We start from the raw sequence: 14,641 nt of genomic DNA, 5'->3' as shown, positions 1-14,641 counted from the left end.
AAAAAATAAAAAAAAAAAAATAAAAAAAAAAAGAAATAATGTGGTCAATCTTCTTCCCACAGTTGGGACTTATGTAGCACTTTCTCCACCTGATGGTGTAGCGTTGGCCTGGATTCACAAAGAAGTTACCGGGGGAGGGGCACCTGGGTGGCTCAGCCGTTAAGCGTCTGCCTTCGGCTCAGGTCATGATATCGGGGTCCTGGGATCGAGCCCCACATTGGGCTCCCTGCTCAGTGGGAAGCCTGCTTCTCCCTCTCCCACTCCCCCTGCTTGTGTTCCCTCTCTCCCTATGTCTCTGTCTGTCAAATAAATAAATAAAATCTTAAAAAAAAAAAAAAGAACTTACGGGGGAAATAAAAGTCCTCCATGATAGACCTCAAAGGCGTCCTGAAAAAAGGTCAAGCTCTTTGGGGGACATCCTCACCCTTATGGGATGAGCCAGAGAGGCAGACCTGGTCTCCTTAAATTGCCTTTTGGGTTTTCTATCAAAGGCAGGTGGGGGTCTGGGAATTCTTCCTAAGGGGCGTGCAGGTCTGAGACATCACTGATCTGGGTTCCGGGGGACGCTGTGCTCCCACGTGAGACAGTAGGGAGAGGTGAAGAAACACAGGCTTTCGGAAGCTAACATCCTGGCTCTTCACCTTCTGGGCCATCCACCGTTTCAGAGCCACCGTGGGGATTAAATGAGAAAGTAAGGGCACATAAAGGCAGCCTGGCCCTCTTCCTAGCCGACTGAGTAGTCGCATGCTCCGAGTCTACCAAGTCTTTTGCTGGCTCTGTCCCTGGGAGCAGGGGGCGACCGAGCTTTACATGCTTTGGGCTCCAGAAGCCAGAGAGTGAAAGCAAGAAGCCGTTGTCATGGATGGCGGGCGGGTGGGCACATTATCCTGAGGCCTCCTAATCCCATTTTCTGCTTTCATGTTAATCCTCTTCCTCCTGTCTGCCACACACTCAACTCGCAGGGCACTGACCCGGAGAGCCCCGCTCCACCTCCTCCCCGCGATGGCAGTGCTCCCCGTTGGGGGCGCTGGAGGTGGGGCGTGGGGACAGTCTGGCTGTGCCTCGGTTCTCCCCAGCCCACCTGGGTAGTCTTCCAGGCCAGGTCCCAGGTGAACCCTGAGGCCTCAGCTCACTCATAGCAACGACACATCAACCAGTATTTCCTAAACCCGTACTATTTGCTGACACTGGTTAAGACCCTTACTTACAGAATTTCATTCGGTCCCTGTAACACTGCTGTGAAGGAGATATTATTTATCTGAAATTTGCAGACGAGGAGACGGAGGCTCAGGGAGTTGTCACAGCCCAGATGACACAGAGAGCAAAACGCAGGACGGGCCAAAATTCCTCCAGAGTCTCTTGGGGGACCAGTGGCAACGTGACCCCTCTCATGTTGCTTCCTACTTCCCCAGCCCTGGAAAGGACCCACCTCTGGCTTCCCTCCTCTGGGACTGTCACCCAAGGCTTCAGTTAGGTGAATGTATTTCTCCCATGCATGAGGCCCCGGGTATCATTCCACTCCACTGCGCCACGGAGCGGAAAGAACATAGACTTTGGGGAAAGTGGGTGTGGTTCTGGCTTCCGCAGGAAGGGGACAAGATGTACCCAGGAACTGAACGTGTTCCAGGGAGACAGGTGGCTACACGGTGAACGGCCATCTGGGGGGAGGGGTGATTTTGCCTCAGGCTTTTTACTCGCTGTCCCTTTCCTTTCAGGGCACTCTGTCACCTCTCTGTTCCTAGCTGCGAATGTCCTTTATTCTGCAGGGCTGAACCTGGCCATTTTTCCTCCCAGGTATCTAGGTTCTGAGGCAAGGCTCGCTCGCTGAGGAAGAAGCATCTACTATTGCCTCAGCCGCCTGTACCTGAGTCTTTCTAAAAAAGTTTAATGTGCTCTGGACCTCCATTTATTTTTTTATTTAGATTTTATTTATTTATTTATTTATATATTAAAGGTTCTATTTGTTCGAGACACAGAGATACAGAGAGAGAGAGAGAGAGAGCATGAGCAGGGGGAGGGGCAGAGGGAGAGGGAGAAGCAGGCTCCCCACCGAGCCAGGAGCCGGACGCGGGGCTCGATCCCAGGACCCTGGGATCATGACCTGAGCCAAAGGCAGTTGCTTAACTATATGAGCCACCCAGGCGCCCCTAGATTTTATTTATTTATTTGAGAGCAAGAAAGCATGAGCAGGGGTGGGGGGTGCAGAGGGAGAGGGAGAAGCAGGCTCCCTGCTGAGCAGGGAGACCAATGTGGGGCTCAATCCTAGGACACTAGGATCATGACCTGAGCCAAAGGCAGACACTTAACTGACTGAGCCACCCAGGTGCCCCTGGAGCTCCATTTTAGTTTGTCATCCACTCCAAGTAAGCAAGGGCTCCCTACGTCTCACTTAGATTGCTGCGATTCTCCCCTCTGGGACAGGCTTGGAAGTTACGGTGGGATTTGAATGCTTACTGAATCCCTTAGCAGCTGTCACCTAGGCTTCAGTTTTCAGGTCCATAAAATTGGAATGATCATTGTACCTTGCTGAGGCCAGCACCTGCCCCTCTCCTCGGGCCACTTCTAGAAACTTCTAGAGCCTAGAAGGCAGTTCTGGGTTCATCTTCAGCCTTCTCTTTCCTCGCTGAGCCACACACTTCCTGGGCCCTATGGGCCTGTCTGCTGACTGTAATCAGGGTCTTTGTTTCCCTCTGGGCTACATAGACCCTGCAGACTTCCCTGCCCCAGTCCCACGACACCTCCTTGGTCTCAGCATAGCGACGCGGGTCCTCCTGTCCTCAAATCCCATGTGCTGGTCGGCCGCTGGAGAATAACAGAGGGCAGGGGAAATCTAACACTGGACGGCGTGGGGCAGGCTACACGTGTTGTAGCGTGTGAATTCAGCTGAGGAAAGGGGTCTGGAGATCTGAAGAGAGCAGAGGTCCTCCGTGGAAGGGTGGGACCTGAGCGGGATGAGCACGGCTGGGATCTGACTTGGTTGAGCCATGGTATGAGCTGCTGTGGTGGCTCTGACCTTCCCACAATCATCAAATCCAGGAAGCCAAAGGCGAGATGTGGCACGTGCGGGCCAGGCATGGTGGTAGGGAGGTGCAACCTTGAGCGTCTGAGCAGCATCCATGATTAGGATTCCAGAGCTAAGATTGCCTCCTCAATCCCTTAGAACCACAGGGAGGGACATCTTGAGAACTTACAACCACCATGTCTGTTGAGGAGAAATCGGGTTCTGAGTTAAAGTTTGGTTATACTTTTTAAAGCCCTTAAAGGTTTGTGTGCTTTGAAAATATTCTAGAAGCAGAATGATGCAGGATTTCAAGTTAGAAGATGTGTATCAGATATGTTGGGCTCCTTCTGGCCTCAGTGTGATTGATTGGGAACCCTTAGGTCCTCATTTTCCCCTCTGGGTTTCCACACACTTGGGCCTTCCCTTGCTAGACCCTCCCTCCTAAAGCCCAGGTAGAGGGGGCTGGTCTTTCTGTAGACCTTCCTTTCTCCCCTCTTTCCATATATTTTATGCTCAGAGAAAAGCTCAGGAAAACAAATTGCCCATTAGCTTGTGGTGGGCCGTGGTGATGATGACCAGGCCCAACCCCGAACGGGACAAAGCTGACCTGACTACAGGTTGCTCAGAGCCCCGCAACCTGACTGTGGCTGACATCCCACCCTTAGGACACCAGTCCTTTAGGTAAAAGCTCTGTATATAAAGAACTGGTGTGTGTGAAAGTGTGAACGTCCCTAGGGGAGGAAGTCCCTCCTTTCTTTTGTCCGGACACGGATGTGGAGGGCCATGGAGGGAGGTGGGCGCCGTGGGAGCAGGGCCTGCAAACACATTTTGCCAACTTCAGTGTTTGCCACGGAGATTTCACTCCTCCAAAGGTCATCCCCCATGACCTCTCCTGCCCCCACTTCCCCAAACAAACACCAAAGACATTAAATGAGGACAAGTCAGCCCAAGAAACTGTGGCTTTGGGAAGAGTCCTTGCCGTGAAACGTCATTTATTAATTGATTGACCTTTTTTTTTTTTTACAAAAATAAACATTTTAATGAACAAGAAGTACAAAAGCTTCTGGATATACAAACTCCAGGAGGGGGGAGAGGCTGGTTTTGGCTGCTTTGCGGCTTTCACTGAAAGCAAATGAGGCAGAAAGGCCCCGGCCCCACCCCCACCCCAGGTCCTGGCTCAAACTGCAACCTGCTCCTTGACCCCATGTCTTGGCTCATACCTTGTGGGCTCCTCTGTCCCTGCCCCTGCGCTGGCCTGTGGGTGCCCCCGGTTGGGTGGCCAGAGGTGGCCTCCCCGGGTACAGAATCCCCCTCATCCCAGAGCATCCCCGTCAAGTCTTCTGTCCGGAGCTGAGCTGAGAGAACACTCCGTGACCGATTGTCCCCACGCAGCCCCCACCAGATGGTGACATGCAGCAGCAGCAGCAGGGGCTCTGGCTACATTCTTACACCATGAACACAGTGATGGGGCTGCCCACAGAACTGTCCCAGCGAGGGCCAGGGCCCCCACAGGGGATACCAGCCTGAGCCTTGCTGGCTGCCCAGAGGCTTGGGGAGGCAGTCCGCGCCCCTGCCCCGCTCCCGTGATTCCTGGCCCCGGGGCCAGCAGTCCCATACCTAGACCGGTAAACTCACATTTTAACATTTGGCATTATTGCACGTTGTCCTGGTCACCTCACCGTCTGGGATGTCAGCCTCGTCTGCAGGGGTTTCCAGGTGACATGCAGTGCTGCTAGTGCAAGTCCGTCCCTCCCTCCCTCCACCGGCGAGCCCAGCTGGCGGGGCTGGTCCGCTGTCAGCTGAGCCCCCCGAGAGGTCAGCCCGAGGCCCTCACATATGTCGTCTTATTGGGATCAGGGACCACGTGGCTCCATCCTGTCTTGAAAAATACCAGCTGCCGACCTGGAGGCAGAGGTGAGAGATAACGGGACTGTTTCTCTCCCTGGAGGCGGGGCCACTCTCCCCGATGGGACTGCCTAGAGGACGTGTAGACTTGTCTCTCATCATCTCGGCCTTCTTGTCTTTTCATCAAAGCTGGCTTCTGACGGGGGACCACTACCTGTCAGTCTCTTCCAGGGAACGCCAGTCACCTCCCTCAGGACGTCCTTTCCCTTCCCACTGGCTCACCTGTCCAGGTGGTCTGGTTGGTGACCACAAAGGCCTGGCACTGGGCATGGCTCTCGCAGACGTCCACGGCCTCAGCCAGGTTGAACACTGAGAGGAGGCAGCTCCCGTGGTGGTAGGAGGGCCAGCAGCGGTAGTCTTCCTGGGGGATGGTGCTGTCTGGGAGGCGCTGGTACTCTGTGGGTTTGGGGATGGAGCTCGAATGAGAACTCTGTGTTTCCAGGCAGGAGGGCTGGGGCCGCTTCCTGGAAAGGGCTAAGACTCATTTCCTAACTGAAAGCTGAAAGCTAGCCCAGTCACCCTCGCATGGGGATGAAGGCAGCTACTGCTGTGGAACTGGGCTGAGCACCCAGTAAAGGCAAAGCTCAGATTCGGTTTTTGGGAGACCCACAGCTCTCAAATCTGAGGGTGCACAGTGGGTTCGGACAGCACCTGACAGCGGGTGCATCGTGGGATAAACGCACACGCAGAGCTTGAGGTCAGGACATTTTGGACATTTAAAGCCGGACTTCTCAAACTTCAGTGTGCCTGTGAATCTCCAGGGACTCTTGCTAAAATGCAGACCCCGATTTAGGGGGTCAGGGGTGGGGTTTGGGGGTGGGCATTTCTAACCAGCTTCTGGTGCTGCTGGTCTGCAGACCACACTTTGAGTAGCAAGAGTTTAGAGCACCCCTGGGTCCTGCTTCCTTTGGGCCTTAGGGAGAGAGATGAGGCAAGCTCCTCAGGGAGGGAGCAGTTGGGGATTTCTGAAGTTACGAGGAATGCAAATGAATGTGAAACACAAAAATGACCATTGGGGAATCCACAGCTCTGGTGTTTGGGGGAGGAAGCTGGAGGAAAAATCTTCCCATTACACAGAAAGAGCCCCCAGAGGCTCTGCGAGCTCCTCAATCAGGAAGCTGCTCGTTCACCTGAGTCCTTCCTGCTGCCTGGGGAGCCCCAGCTCGGGACTGATAGTGCAGAAGCCCTGGGCCTCTGGCCACCCCGCCCTCCTGCCTCCTTCTTCTACCAGGGACTAGACCAAAGTCCAGGGCTGGCTGTGATTTATGGCCCCATAAACGGCGTCCTCAGGGACAGAGCCAGCCATTGTTCACCTCGTTAAACTTTATTTACAGGGCTAACGAGGGCTCCCCCACCCCTAAGACTGGCCAGAGCTCCTCGAATACAGAGGCTGCCCACTCCTGGCCCCCCTGCCAACCATGATAAACCCCAGGGCCTCAGCAGAACAACGACGGCTGGGGGCTGCAATTCTCCCCGTGCTCCTGGGCTTCTCGGCTGGTTTCGGTGTGGAATCGCAGCCTCCTCCAGCCTCCCTCCTAGCCCCAGAAGGGCAGAGGAAGGAAAGAGGAGCCAACATATATTCTGTAATACAACTGTGTAACAGGAAGCAAGTTAATTGCTCGCACACACTTCGCCTAGCATTGAATCCCCATAAGCATTTTGTGAGGCAGGAAATATTAAACCCAGTTCACAGGAGAGAAAAATGAGGCTCAAGGTGTAGGGAAGCTGCTCAAAGTCACACAGTCAATACAGAGTGGGGTCTGGAGCCACCCAGAGAAGGGGTGTCGATGCCTGCCCCCCCCCGCCCCCTGCCCCGAGGTCAAGGCAGAATTATAGTCGTTCTGGCTCAGCCAGAGAGAAGACCTCCAAGTAGAGGCTAAACAGTCAGTGGTCTCTTCAAGTGTGCCTTAGGAGGATGAGCCGCTTAGCGCGATTAAGGGGACCACTCACCCTCCCCCCTGCTCCCGAGCCCCTGGAGCCCCTGGAGCCCTGCGGGAGCCACTCACCGGCTCTGCTGCCTGCTGAGCTGTTCTGCAGATACTGCCCGCTCCGGAACAGGTGCAGCACTCTCTCCAGCCGGGCCAGAGTCTCGTCTACTCCCCAGCTGAGCTCTCCTGCGGAGTGCAGTGTGGCTAGGAGAGGGTGCCCGCGCTCCTACCCCTCCCCGCAGTCTGCAACCTGCTGCCTTTCCCTCTCTTTCCCTGGAACCTGGGCCCAGGTGACCAGTGGACTGGGAAGGGGGTTTGCCATGGAATGCCACTTTGGGAAACGCCATACTGTGCTGTCCTGGGGCATTCTCGTCCCCATGCCTGCTGGGGGGCGGTGATGGGAAGCAGACGGCGCCTGGAGAGCTCACCCGTGGCGTTGACAATGCCGTCCAGCAGAGGCCGCAGTGCGGGTGGGGCGCTGTGGGGCAGGAGGTATGTGAAGAAAAACCTGGGGCAGAGAGAAACCAGGGGCTCAGTGGTCCGGCCTTGGGGACACATCCTTCCTCTGCCCCAACTTGGGACAGAACCTTAATCTGGCCAGGGAGCCTGATCCCTCAGGCCTACCACCCAGGCATAACCCCAGAGCGAATGAAGGAGTCCACTCAGGACTCAGGGTAGGGATCAGGACACATGCTAAGGCCACACCTTAACTTTATACCACGCTGCAATCTGAGGTCTCTTTTCCCCATCCGTCCCCAGGACTCCCCCACCAGCCAGTGCCACCTTATCCCCTGAGCTGATCACTGTGACAGCAGCCCCATAGCTGGGGCCCAGTGAGGAGCTTCCAGACTGAAGGACCAGGGGACGAAGGGGTAGTGCCAGTCCCACCAGCCCTAGGCTCTGAATCTGACACTATTTTAAGAAGCCTCCAGCTGCCACCCCCCACCCCAGATTCTCCTTGGAGATGACTATTTTTAGCCTCATCGTCGGGAGCCTGAATGTTCCCTTCTTGAGTGGGTAGAAGACCTTCCCCACCCCTGCTCCTCCATTGGTCAAGGCGGAGTCTCCCCACCCTGGCTGGCCTCCTGGACCCCATGTGGGCTCTCCCCTTGCCATGCCCTCCCTGGCTCACTCTTCCTCCCCGGCCTTCCTAGGGGGGGGGGGGGGGGGGGGAGGTCACCTGTAGGCATTGTAGAGGTTGCGCTTCTCATTCATGCCCTCACACCAGCCCTGGGCCGAGCAGGGCAGGCTGAAGTTCCTGGCCGGAAACTCCAGGATGCAGTCAGCACTGCTCGCACACGGCGTCTCCTCCACGCGTGCGTCGTCCAGATCTGTCACCTTCAGCTCCCCATCCACCAGCACGAACTGTCGGGGGCGGAAGTCCAGCAGAGTGACCGAGCCCAGTGGGGAGTGGGCCAGGTGGTGAAGGAGCCGGCCCAGGCTCAGGCAGATCTGAGGGGCAGACACAAGGCTGCTCATAGGCTTCTCTCCTGGGAGGGGGCCTGGGGGACTCCAGGGCTCACCCCTTTGGGACAAGGGGGGGGGTTGGCTTTTCTCCTAAAGGCTCCAGTGCTTACTAAGGGCTGAGGGCCAGGGGCCTTACAGAGCAAGCCAGTGATTTTCTAGTAACCCTGGGCTGACCTGACCCTGAAAGTAACACGGAGTCAGTGGGAAATAGGCCGCACGGAAGTCTGCGGATACCGGCTCTCCTCCTTGAAGTTGCATCTTGAGTGTGGTTTTAGTCCAGTGCGTGGAAATGGAGGGTCAAGATGACTTTAAGGTCTTTTCTAGTCCTAGGACACTGGCCCTCTGGCAGCCAGGCTACACGGGCGTGCATGCACGTGTGTGTGTGTGTGTGTAAGGAGCACAAAAACGTCAGGATCTTCTATGTCTTGCTTCTTTTTTTAACCCTTTGGCTGACAGCTGAGTCAGCTTTGCTCCATCTTTCCCTCCTTTTTCTGACTGAGGAGGAGTCCAAGCTGCTCTGGAGGGCTGGCCTTCTAAGGGAAAACCATCCCAGCAAGGAGCCCAGGGCCCAGCCCTCCGCCCTGCTCACTCGGAAGCGGTCCTCCCAGGAAGTCTGCAGGAGCTGGATCATCTCCACAGGGGCACCCAGCTCTGTGATGGTGGTCAGGGTGTCCGGGATGTCCTCGCTGTCCTGGTAGCAGTAGCCATAGAGCTGGGGGAGGCCCAGGGCAGGTCATTAGGTCACAGGGTCGGGGTGGGGACAGAGAAGGGCTGGGCTGTCAGAGGCCCCCCTCCCTCTGCGCTACGCACCTCCCACCCCAATCCCTAGGCTGTTGCTTCAGCTCAGGCCAGAAGAGAACAGCAGCATGGCCCGGGGAAGCCTGCCCTCTGTCCCTGCAGCCAGAGCTCCTGCTGGCGACTTCAGCCTCCTACCTCCTGCTGCTCAGGTAAATGGGCAGGTCTGGACACCACGTGTCAGCCATGTGCCAGGCACTGTGTTAAGTGTTCTACACGCATAACTTGATTCTTATAATCTCCAATTTACAGGTGAGGAAACTAACTCAGAGAAGTTAAGTTACTTGCGTAACGTCACACAGCTAATGCAGGAGCTAGCATTCAAATTTCTGTCACTTGGATTCCACAGCCTGGTTCTTTCTACGAATACCATTTGTTAATCAACAAGCCAGCAAATGGGTATTCTACCTCCTCTCCTGCTCCAGTCCTCTATTCCTTTTATTTTTTTTTTAAGATTTTATTTATTTATTTGTCAGAGAGACAGAGAGAGAGAGAGAGTGAGCACAAGCAGGGGGAGCGGCAGGCAGAGGGAGAAGCAGGCTCCCCGATGAGCAAGGACCCTGATGCAGGGCTCGATCCCAGGACCCTGGGATCAGGACCTGAGCCGAAGGCAGACGATTAACCGACTGAGCCACTCAGGCATCCCAATCTTCTATTCCTTATCATTTCTACTTTCTGGCAACTTCATTTTTTCTCAGCTCTGGTCTTGTGGGCAGAAAAACAAGCTCCCTCGGGACTGGTAACAAGCATCTATAAGAACAAAGCATCCAAGGGGCACAGCCTTGGGTGTTCTTTGCATATGTTGGTGGGGGTGGTCACACCCACCAATGGGATTAGTAGTAAGGGATGGTTTCTGCGGAAGATCAGTTCTTTGGGGGCATGCTCACAAGGGCCTGCCCACTCCACAGGACCCGAGGATGGGCTCAGTATAGCTCATCTAGTCAGGGACTTCTGGGAAGCACAGCCTGACTTTGTCATTAACACCTAAAGCAGCATCCAGAGAGAGAGCCCTGCTTCCTCCAGCCTCCCCCACCACACTGCCCATCAGCCAGGGATCAGATGAGGCTCAAAACAACCAGCACCCTGTGGGGTAGAAACACAAAGGCTGAGTTGTCCAGACCATAGTAGGGAGAGGGGAGAGCTGCACAATGTGGGGGCTGGGGGGAGGGTGGGGTTGCAGAGCAGGGGGAGCCAAGCCCACAGGTTAGATGTCCCTGCATACTGTCACCCTTCTTACCATCATTCACACCCCTCCCAGATCCACTCCAGGCCCTCACATGCCCTCTTCCGTCCCAGGAGTGCCCTTTTAGCTCCCCCTTCCTGGAGCCAGCTGCCCCAAGCCTGCCGGCATGAGAGAAGGCACGGCTCAGGGCCGCCATTAGATCAGTAGGGCTGCAAACCGGGGATCAGGGGACAGTCCCAGGCACCCTCTTCTTCCCCCTCTCTCTCTCTGCTCCCCCACCTCGCATTAGCCCAGGGAGGCCCCAGGCCCCGGTGGGGCGGGGGTGGGGGGGTGGGGGGGAAGGTAAGGGGAGCAGCCCTGGGGCCTGGTTCTCATTTTCTTGCCCAGAGTCTGAGCCTTTGTGGGAAACTTCTGAAGGTTATTAAACACCCGGAGGTCGTTAAATGCGCTGTTAACGAGGTATTAATCAACACCCCTCAGGAAAAAATAAAAAGACACCATTAACCCCCCCAGGAAGCGTGAGGCTGAGCATTTCAGTCGCATCTTTTGTTCGTTTGGGAGAAGAAATATACTCTAGCAGGGCCAGAATCTGGGCCCAAGCAGGCTGGGGCCCCATCTGAGGCCTGAGATCCTAGAACTGTGGAGGTTGGGGGGAGGGAAGACCCTTTTGCCCTTTGACCCTGGGCTATAGAGGCATCTATCACGTGAGAAGTGTGTGTGTGTGTGTGTGTGTGTGTGTGTGTGTGTGTGTGTGTGTAGGGGGTGACAGAAGAAAGATAGAGAGATCTCGCCCAGGCAGGTCCCCAGAGACCAGAGAAAGTGCTGGGAGGTGCATGGTGGGACATGCTACCTGGGGCTTTTCTAGTAGAATCCACAGAACCAACTTGGGGGCTGCCAGAGATGGGGATGGGGCCTCCGGGTGGCCTGGGGGAGCCGGAACTCTAAGAAACATTCTTTGGCTCCTCCCTGGTTCAGCAGTCAAATGGTTTTGAAATTTTAAATGAGTAAGAGGTATTGAAACATTGCACACCCTCACTGCAGCCTCCTGGGCACCCCCCTGTGCCCCACAGCGGGCTTCCGTGGCAGCAGAGGTGGCCCTGAGGAAGAGGCCAGAGGGACTCTGGCTGGCGGTCACCCCAAAACAGTTCCTAAACTCAAACTCAGGGACCTTTTCTTCTCGCTCATGGTAGCTTTTTACCTTTCCCCAGATGGAAAGGGACCCTCCCTACCTTCTAACACTTGGTGCCCTAGGGCAACTACCCCCAGTCTCTGACCCTGTAAAAGTCACACAGCCGACCTCAGACAGACCCAGTCTTGGGTGAAAACTATTCAGCTGTAATATATATATATGTATTACCTATGTAATACAGATGTATTTTTGGGGGTGCTTTCAGAATCGGGCAGGGGCCTGACATTAAAGCGGAGGACCATTCTGTGAGATGCGTGGGGGCAGTTAGCTAGATGCTGGTCAGGAAGCTTGGGTAGGGTGAGTGAGGGAGGGAGAAATTCCTTAAGAGACAGGAGAGCACATCAAAACCTCAAACCTGTCCTAAGGGAGGTGTGTGTGGGGGGGCCTCTTGAATCAATTAACTAACACTTAATGTCCTGCTTCTCCACTGCCTCAGAATCTGGCTGACACCCCAGGGTTGCCAAAAAGTTCCCAAGAGCCCCTGGGAAGCGAAGAGAACAAGATCCTCCCAGTTAGAATGGCCACGTAACCAGTCGCTCACTCCCTGAAGCTCCAGGCCCAGTGTCAGCTGGGCATCCAGGCATGGCTGCTCACAACCGTTGGCTCTGCCCGACCTCCTGCCACCAGTTCAGGGCGCAGGACCTGGTCACAAGTATCTGACCAGAGTCGGGGGAGCCTGGGGAGACCTGGAGCCAGCAGGAATATAAATAGCTCTCTCGCCTCTCTCTTGTTCCGCAATACCCACCCAGGCCTGGGGTCTATCTCAGTCCTTACAAGAGGAGGGAGGGACTCCTAGATTTCTTGTCAGTTCTGCTGGGTGCAGAAAGGTTAATTTGAGGGGGCTCGGAGGTGCAAGGTGTGGGCGAGGTTCCTCTGCTGGGGAGTCTGCATGCACCCTCTGTTCAGCGGGCCAAGACCAGTCAGGGATTCCCCTCTCAGGCTGCTCAGACATGTGCAAGGGAAGAGTTTGTCTAATCCTAGGGCCGACTCAAGGACAGAGAGCTGGGGGAGAGGAGGAAGTGGGTGTGTTAGGGCAGTGCTGGGGCTGTGAGTGGCCCACTCTCTTAGTCTAGCCCAGAGGGAACAAGGTGGGGTCTCATCTCTCCCCTCTGCTCCTCAGTGAACAGGAGAGACAGAGTCCCATTTAGTAGGAACCTGGGCATCTGGCCTTTTCAGTCTTCCAGCCACTGGCCACATCTGCTCTGATAATGTGACCCTGAGACCCTCAGGCCCGTAGCCTGTCCCCTGAGCACTGAGCTAAGATCCTAAGGCTTCCTTCATGATCCAAGGGCTGTCTTTAAGGCCTGGAGAATGGCGGGGTCACTTCTGGGAAGGGCTGTGTATTTTCTGGCCTACTACCCAATTCCCTCCAGTCCTTCCAGTGGCTTCTGGGTGGGGTAGGGGGTGGGGATATTCTCTGGGAATCAAGCCCGATACAGGGTCTCCTTCTAGCCCTTCCCAACCCCGTTGTTGTCCCATCCCATCTTCAAAACCTGACAAGCCACTGGACGTTGAAAGAAGTGGGGTTCAGATTCCATCAAGAAAGGGGGCCCTATCACTGCAGTTGGAATCCTGACTCAGGGATGACCTCTGTGTCTTGGCTTGGGGTTATTTCCCTGGTGCTCAACACCCTAGCTCCAGCCAGAAGCAGGGTCCTAAGTCCTAACAGACTCGCACCCCTACCTCGAGTTTTGGGACCCTCCGTCCCGGTCTCTGTCTTCAAAGGATATGGGGTGGAAGCTGAGAGACGCAGGAGTCCCTCCGTAAAGAGACGCCCACTCAGGAGTGAGGGGCAGGGCAGTGTAGTGGGAAGCGGCCGCGGTCGGGGTTCTGCCCCTACTTAACCTGGGCACAGTCTTTATCTATATGGCCGAGGGTTCTCTTCCAGTCAGAGTGACCGGACCTGGGCACGTCCAGCCAGCACCCTCACCCTCTCCCCCCCACCGTCGTACCTGCAGCACGTTGGGGTGCCGCAGCCGCTCCAGCAGCACCATCTCCTTGAGCAGCTTGTGGGCCGCCAGCCGGTAGCAGCCCCTCCGAGCCCCGAACTCGCGCACGCAGCTGCCCAGATCGTGGCCGCTGAAGTCCACCGCCTTGAGCGCCACCGCGGCGCCGCCCGGCAGGCGGACCCGGTACACGGCCTTGGTGTAGCCTGAGCCCACGTACTGTGCGCCGGACACGTTGCGGAGCGCGGCGCAGCCCAGGCGCGGGCCCGAGCCGGGGGAGCCCGGGCCGGGAGCCGGGGGCCAGCTCGGGGCGCCGTCGGGCAGGGGCCGGGCCCGCGGGGGCCGGGGACGCTGCAGGCCCGGCCCGCCCGGAGCCAGGTCCATCAGGCGCCGCCGCTCCGGCCGGCCGGCCCCGGGCCCGGGGCCCCCGCGGGAATAGCGCTGCACCTCCTCGTAGCGCGCTCGGATCTGCCGGGCCAGTTCCCCGCGGCCCCCGCGACGGCCCGGGCCCGGGGCTGGCGAGGGCCCGGGGGACTGGCCTGGCCGCGGAGGCTCCGACCCCGGTGCGAAGAGCACGTTGAGGACGGAGCCCAGCAGGAAGGAGGCGCAGAAACCCGCGGCTACCGCCGCCCGCCGGCGCCGCATCGCTCCCCTCCCCCCAGCCGGCCGGCCCCGCGCGGCTCCCTCGCCCCGGAGGCTCAGGCTCCGAGGCGGCTCCGCTCTGCGTCCCTCCGGCCCCCTGCCCAGTCCGAGCGCATGGCCCCGGCGGCCCCGACCCCGGCCCCTCGCGGGCCGCACATCGGCCTGACACTTGCCTCCCTCCCGCCCTGCCCCCGCCGCTTATAAGGCCCGGAGCCACCCCCGCCCCCGCCCCCGCCCCCTCCGCCTCCGCCTCCCAGCTCCCGGCCCGAGCCCGTCCTCGGCGCCGCCCCCTCCGGCCGCCCGGCCCGGCCTTCCCCGCTGACTGACAGCGGGACCTCCTCTCGCGGCCGTCCGGGCCTGGGAAGCGGCGCGGAGGCGGCTCCGGCCCTGCCCAGCCCGCGGGCCCCCGAGCTCGGGCCGCGGCAGGGGGAGGGGGCGGCGGCGACCCCGCGACGCGCGGGAGCTCCGGGCCCGGCGCGAGGGCGGATAACGGGGCCGGGGCTGCCGGATAACGGAACCAGGAGGCGGATAACGGAGCCGGCCGGGCGGGGTGGGGGAGAAGATAAAGGGGTGAGGTCGGCGGGT

General features: G+C 57.6%; 1 protein-coding gene across 2 annotated transcripts; it reads right to left on the bottom strand.

Moving 5' to 3' along the window:
- Positions 1-2,285: 2,285 nt before the first annotated feature.
- Positions 2,286-14,229, bottom strand: PKDCC (protein kinase domain containing, cytoplasmic). Of its 2 annotated transcripts, none has more exons than XM_032410389.1 (7): positions 13,421-14,229; positions 8,891-9,013; positions 8,015-8,286; positions 7,263-7,342; positions 6,913-7,020; positions 5,129-5,302; positions 2,286-3,202 (listed from the first exon to the last, which is right to left on the bottom strand). In XM_032410389.1, exons 1-7 carry the CDS (start codon positions 14,057-14,059, stop codon positions 3,135-3,137), a joined length of 1,464 nt encoding a protein of 487 aa, XP_032266280.1. In that variant the 5' UTR covers positions 14,060-14,229; the 3' UTR covers positions 2,286-3,134. The 2 variants fall into 2 exon arrangements, with proteins under 2 accessions (XP_032266280.1, XP_032266278.1); XM_032410387.1 differs by lacking the exon at positions 2,286-3,202 and adding an exon at positions 3,743-4,903.
- Between the last annotated feature and the right edge of the window lie 412 nt (positions 14,230-14,641).

Source organism: Phoca vitulina, unplaced genomic scaffold (assembly GCF_004348235.1).
Source record: "Phoca vitulina isolate PV1807 unplaced genomic scaffold, GSC_HSeal_1.0 scaffold12, whole genome shotgun sequence".
NCBI lineage: Eukaryota > Metazoa > Chordata > Mammalia > Carnivora > Phocidae > Phoca > Phoca vitulina.
Note: the sequence above shows the minus strand (reverse complement) of the source record. Positions and strands in the feature narration are given on the sequence as shown.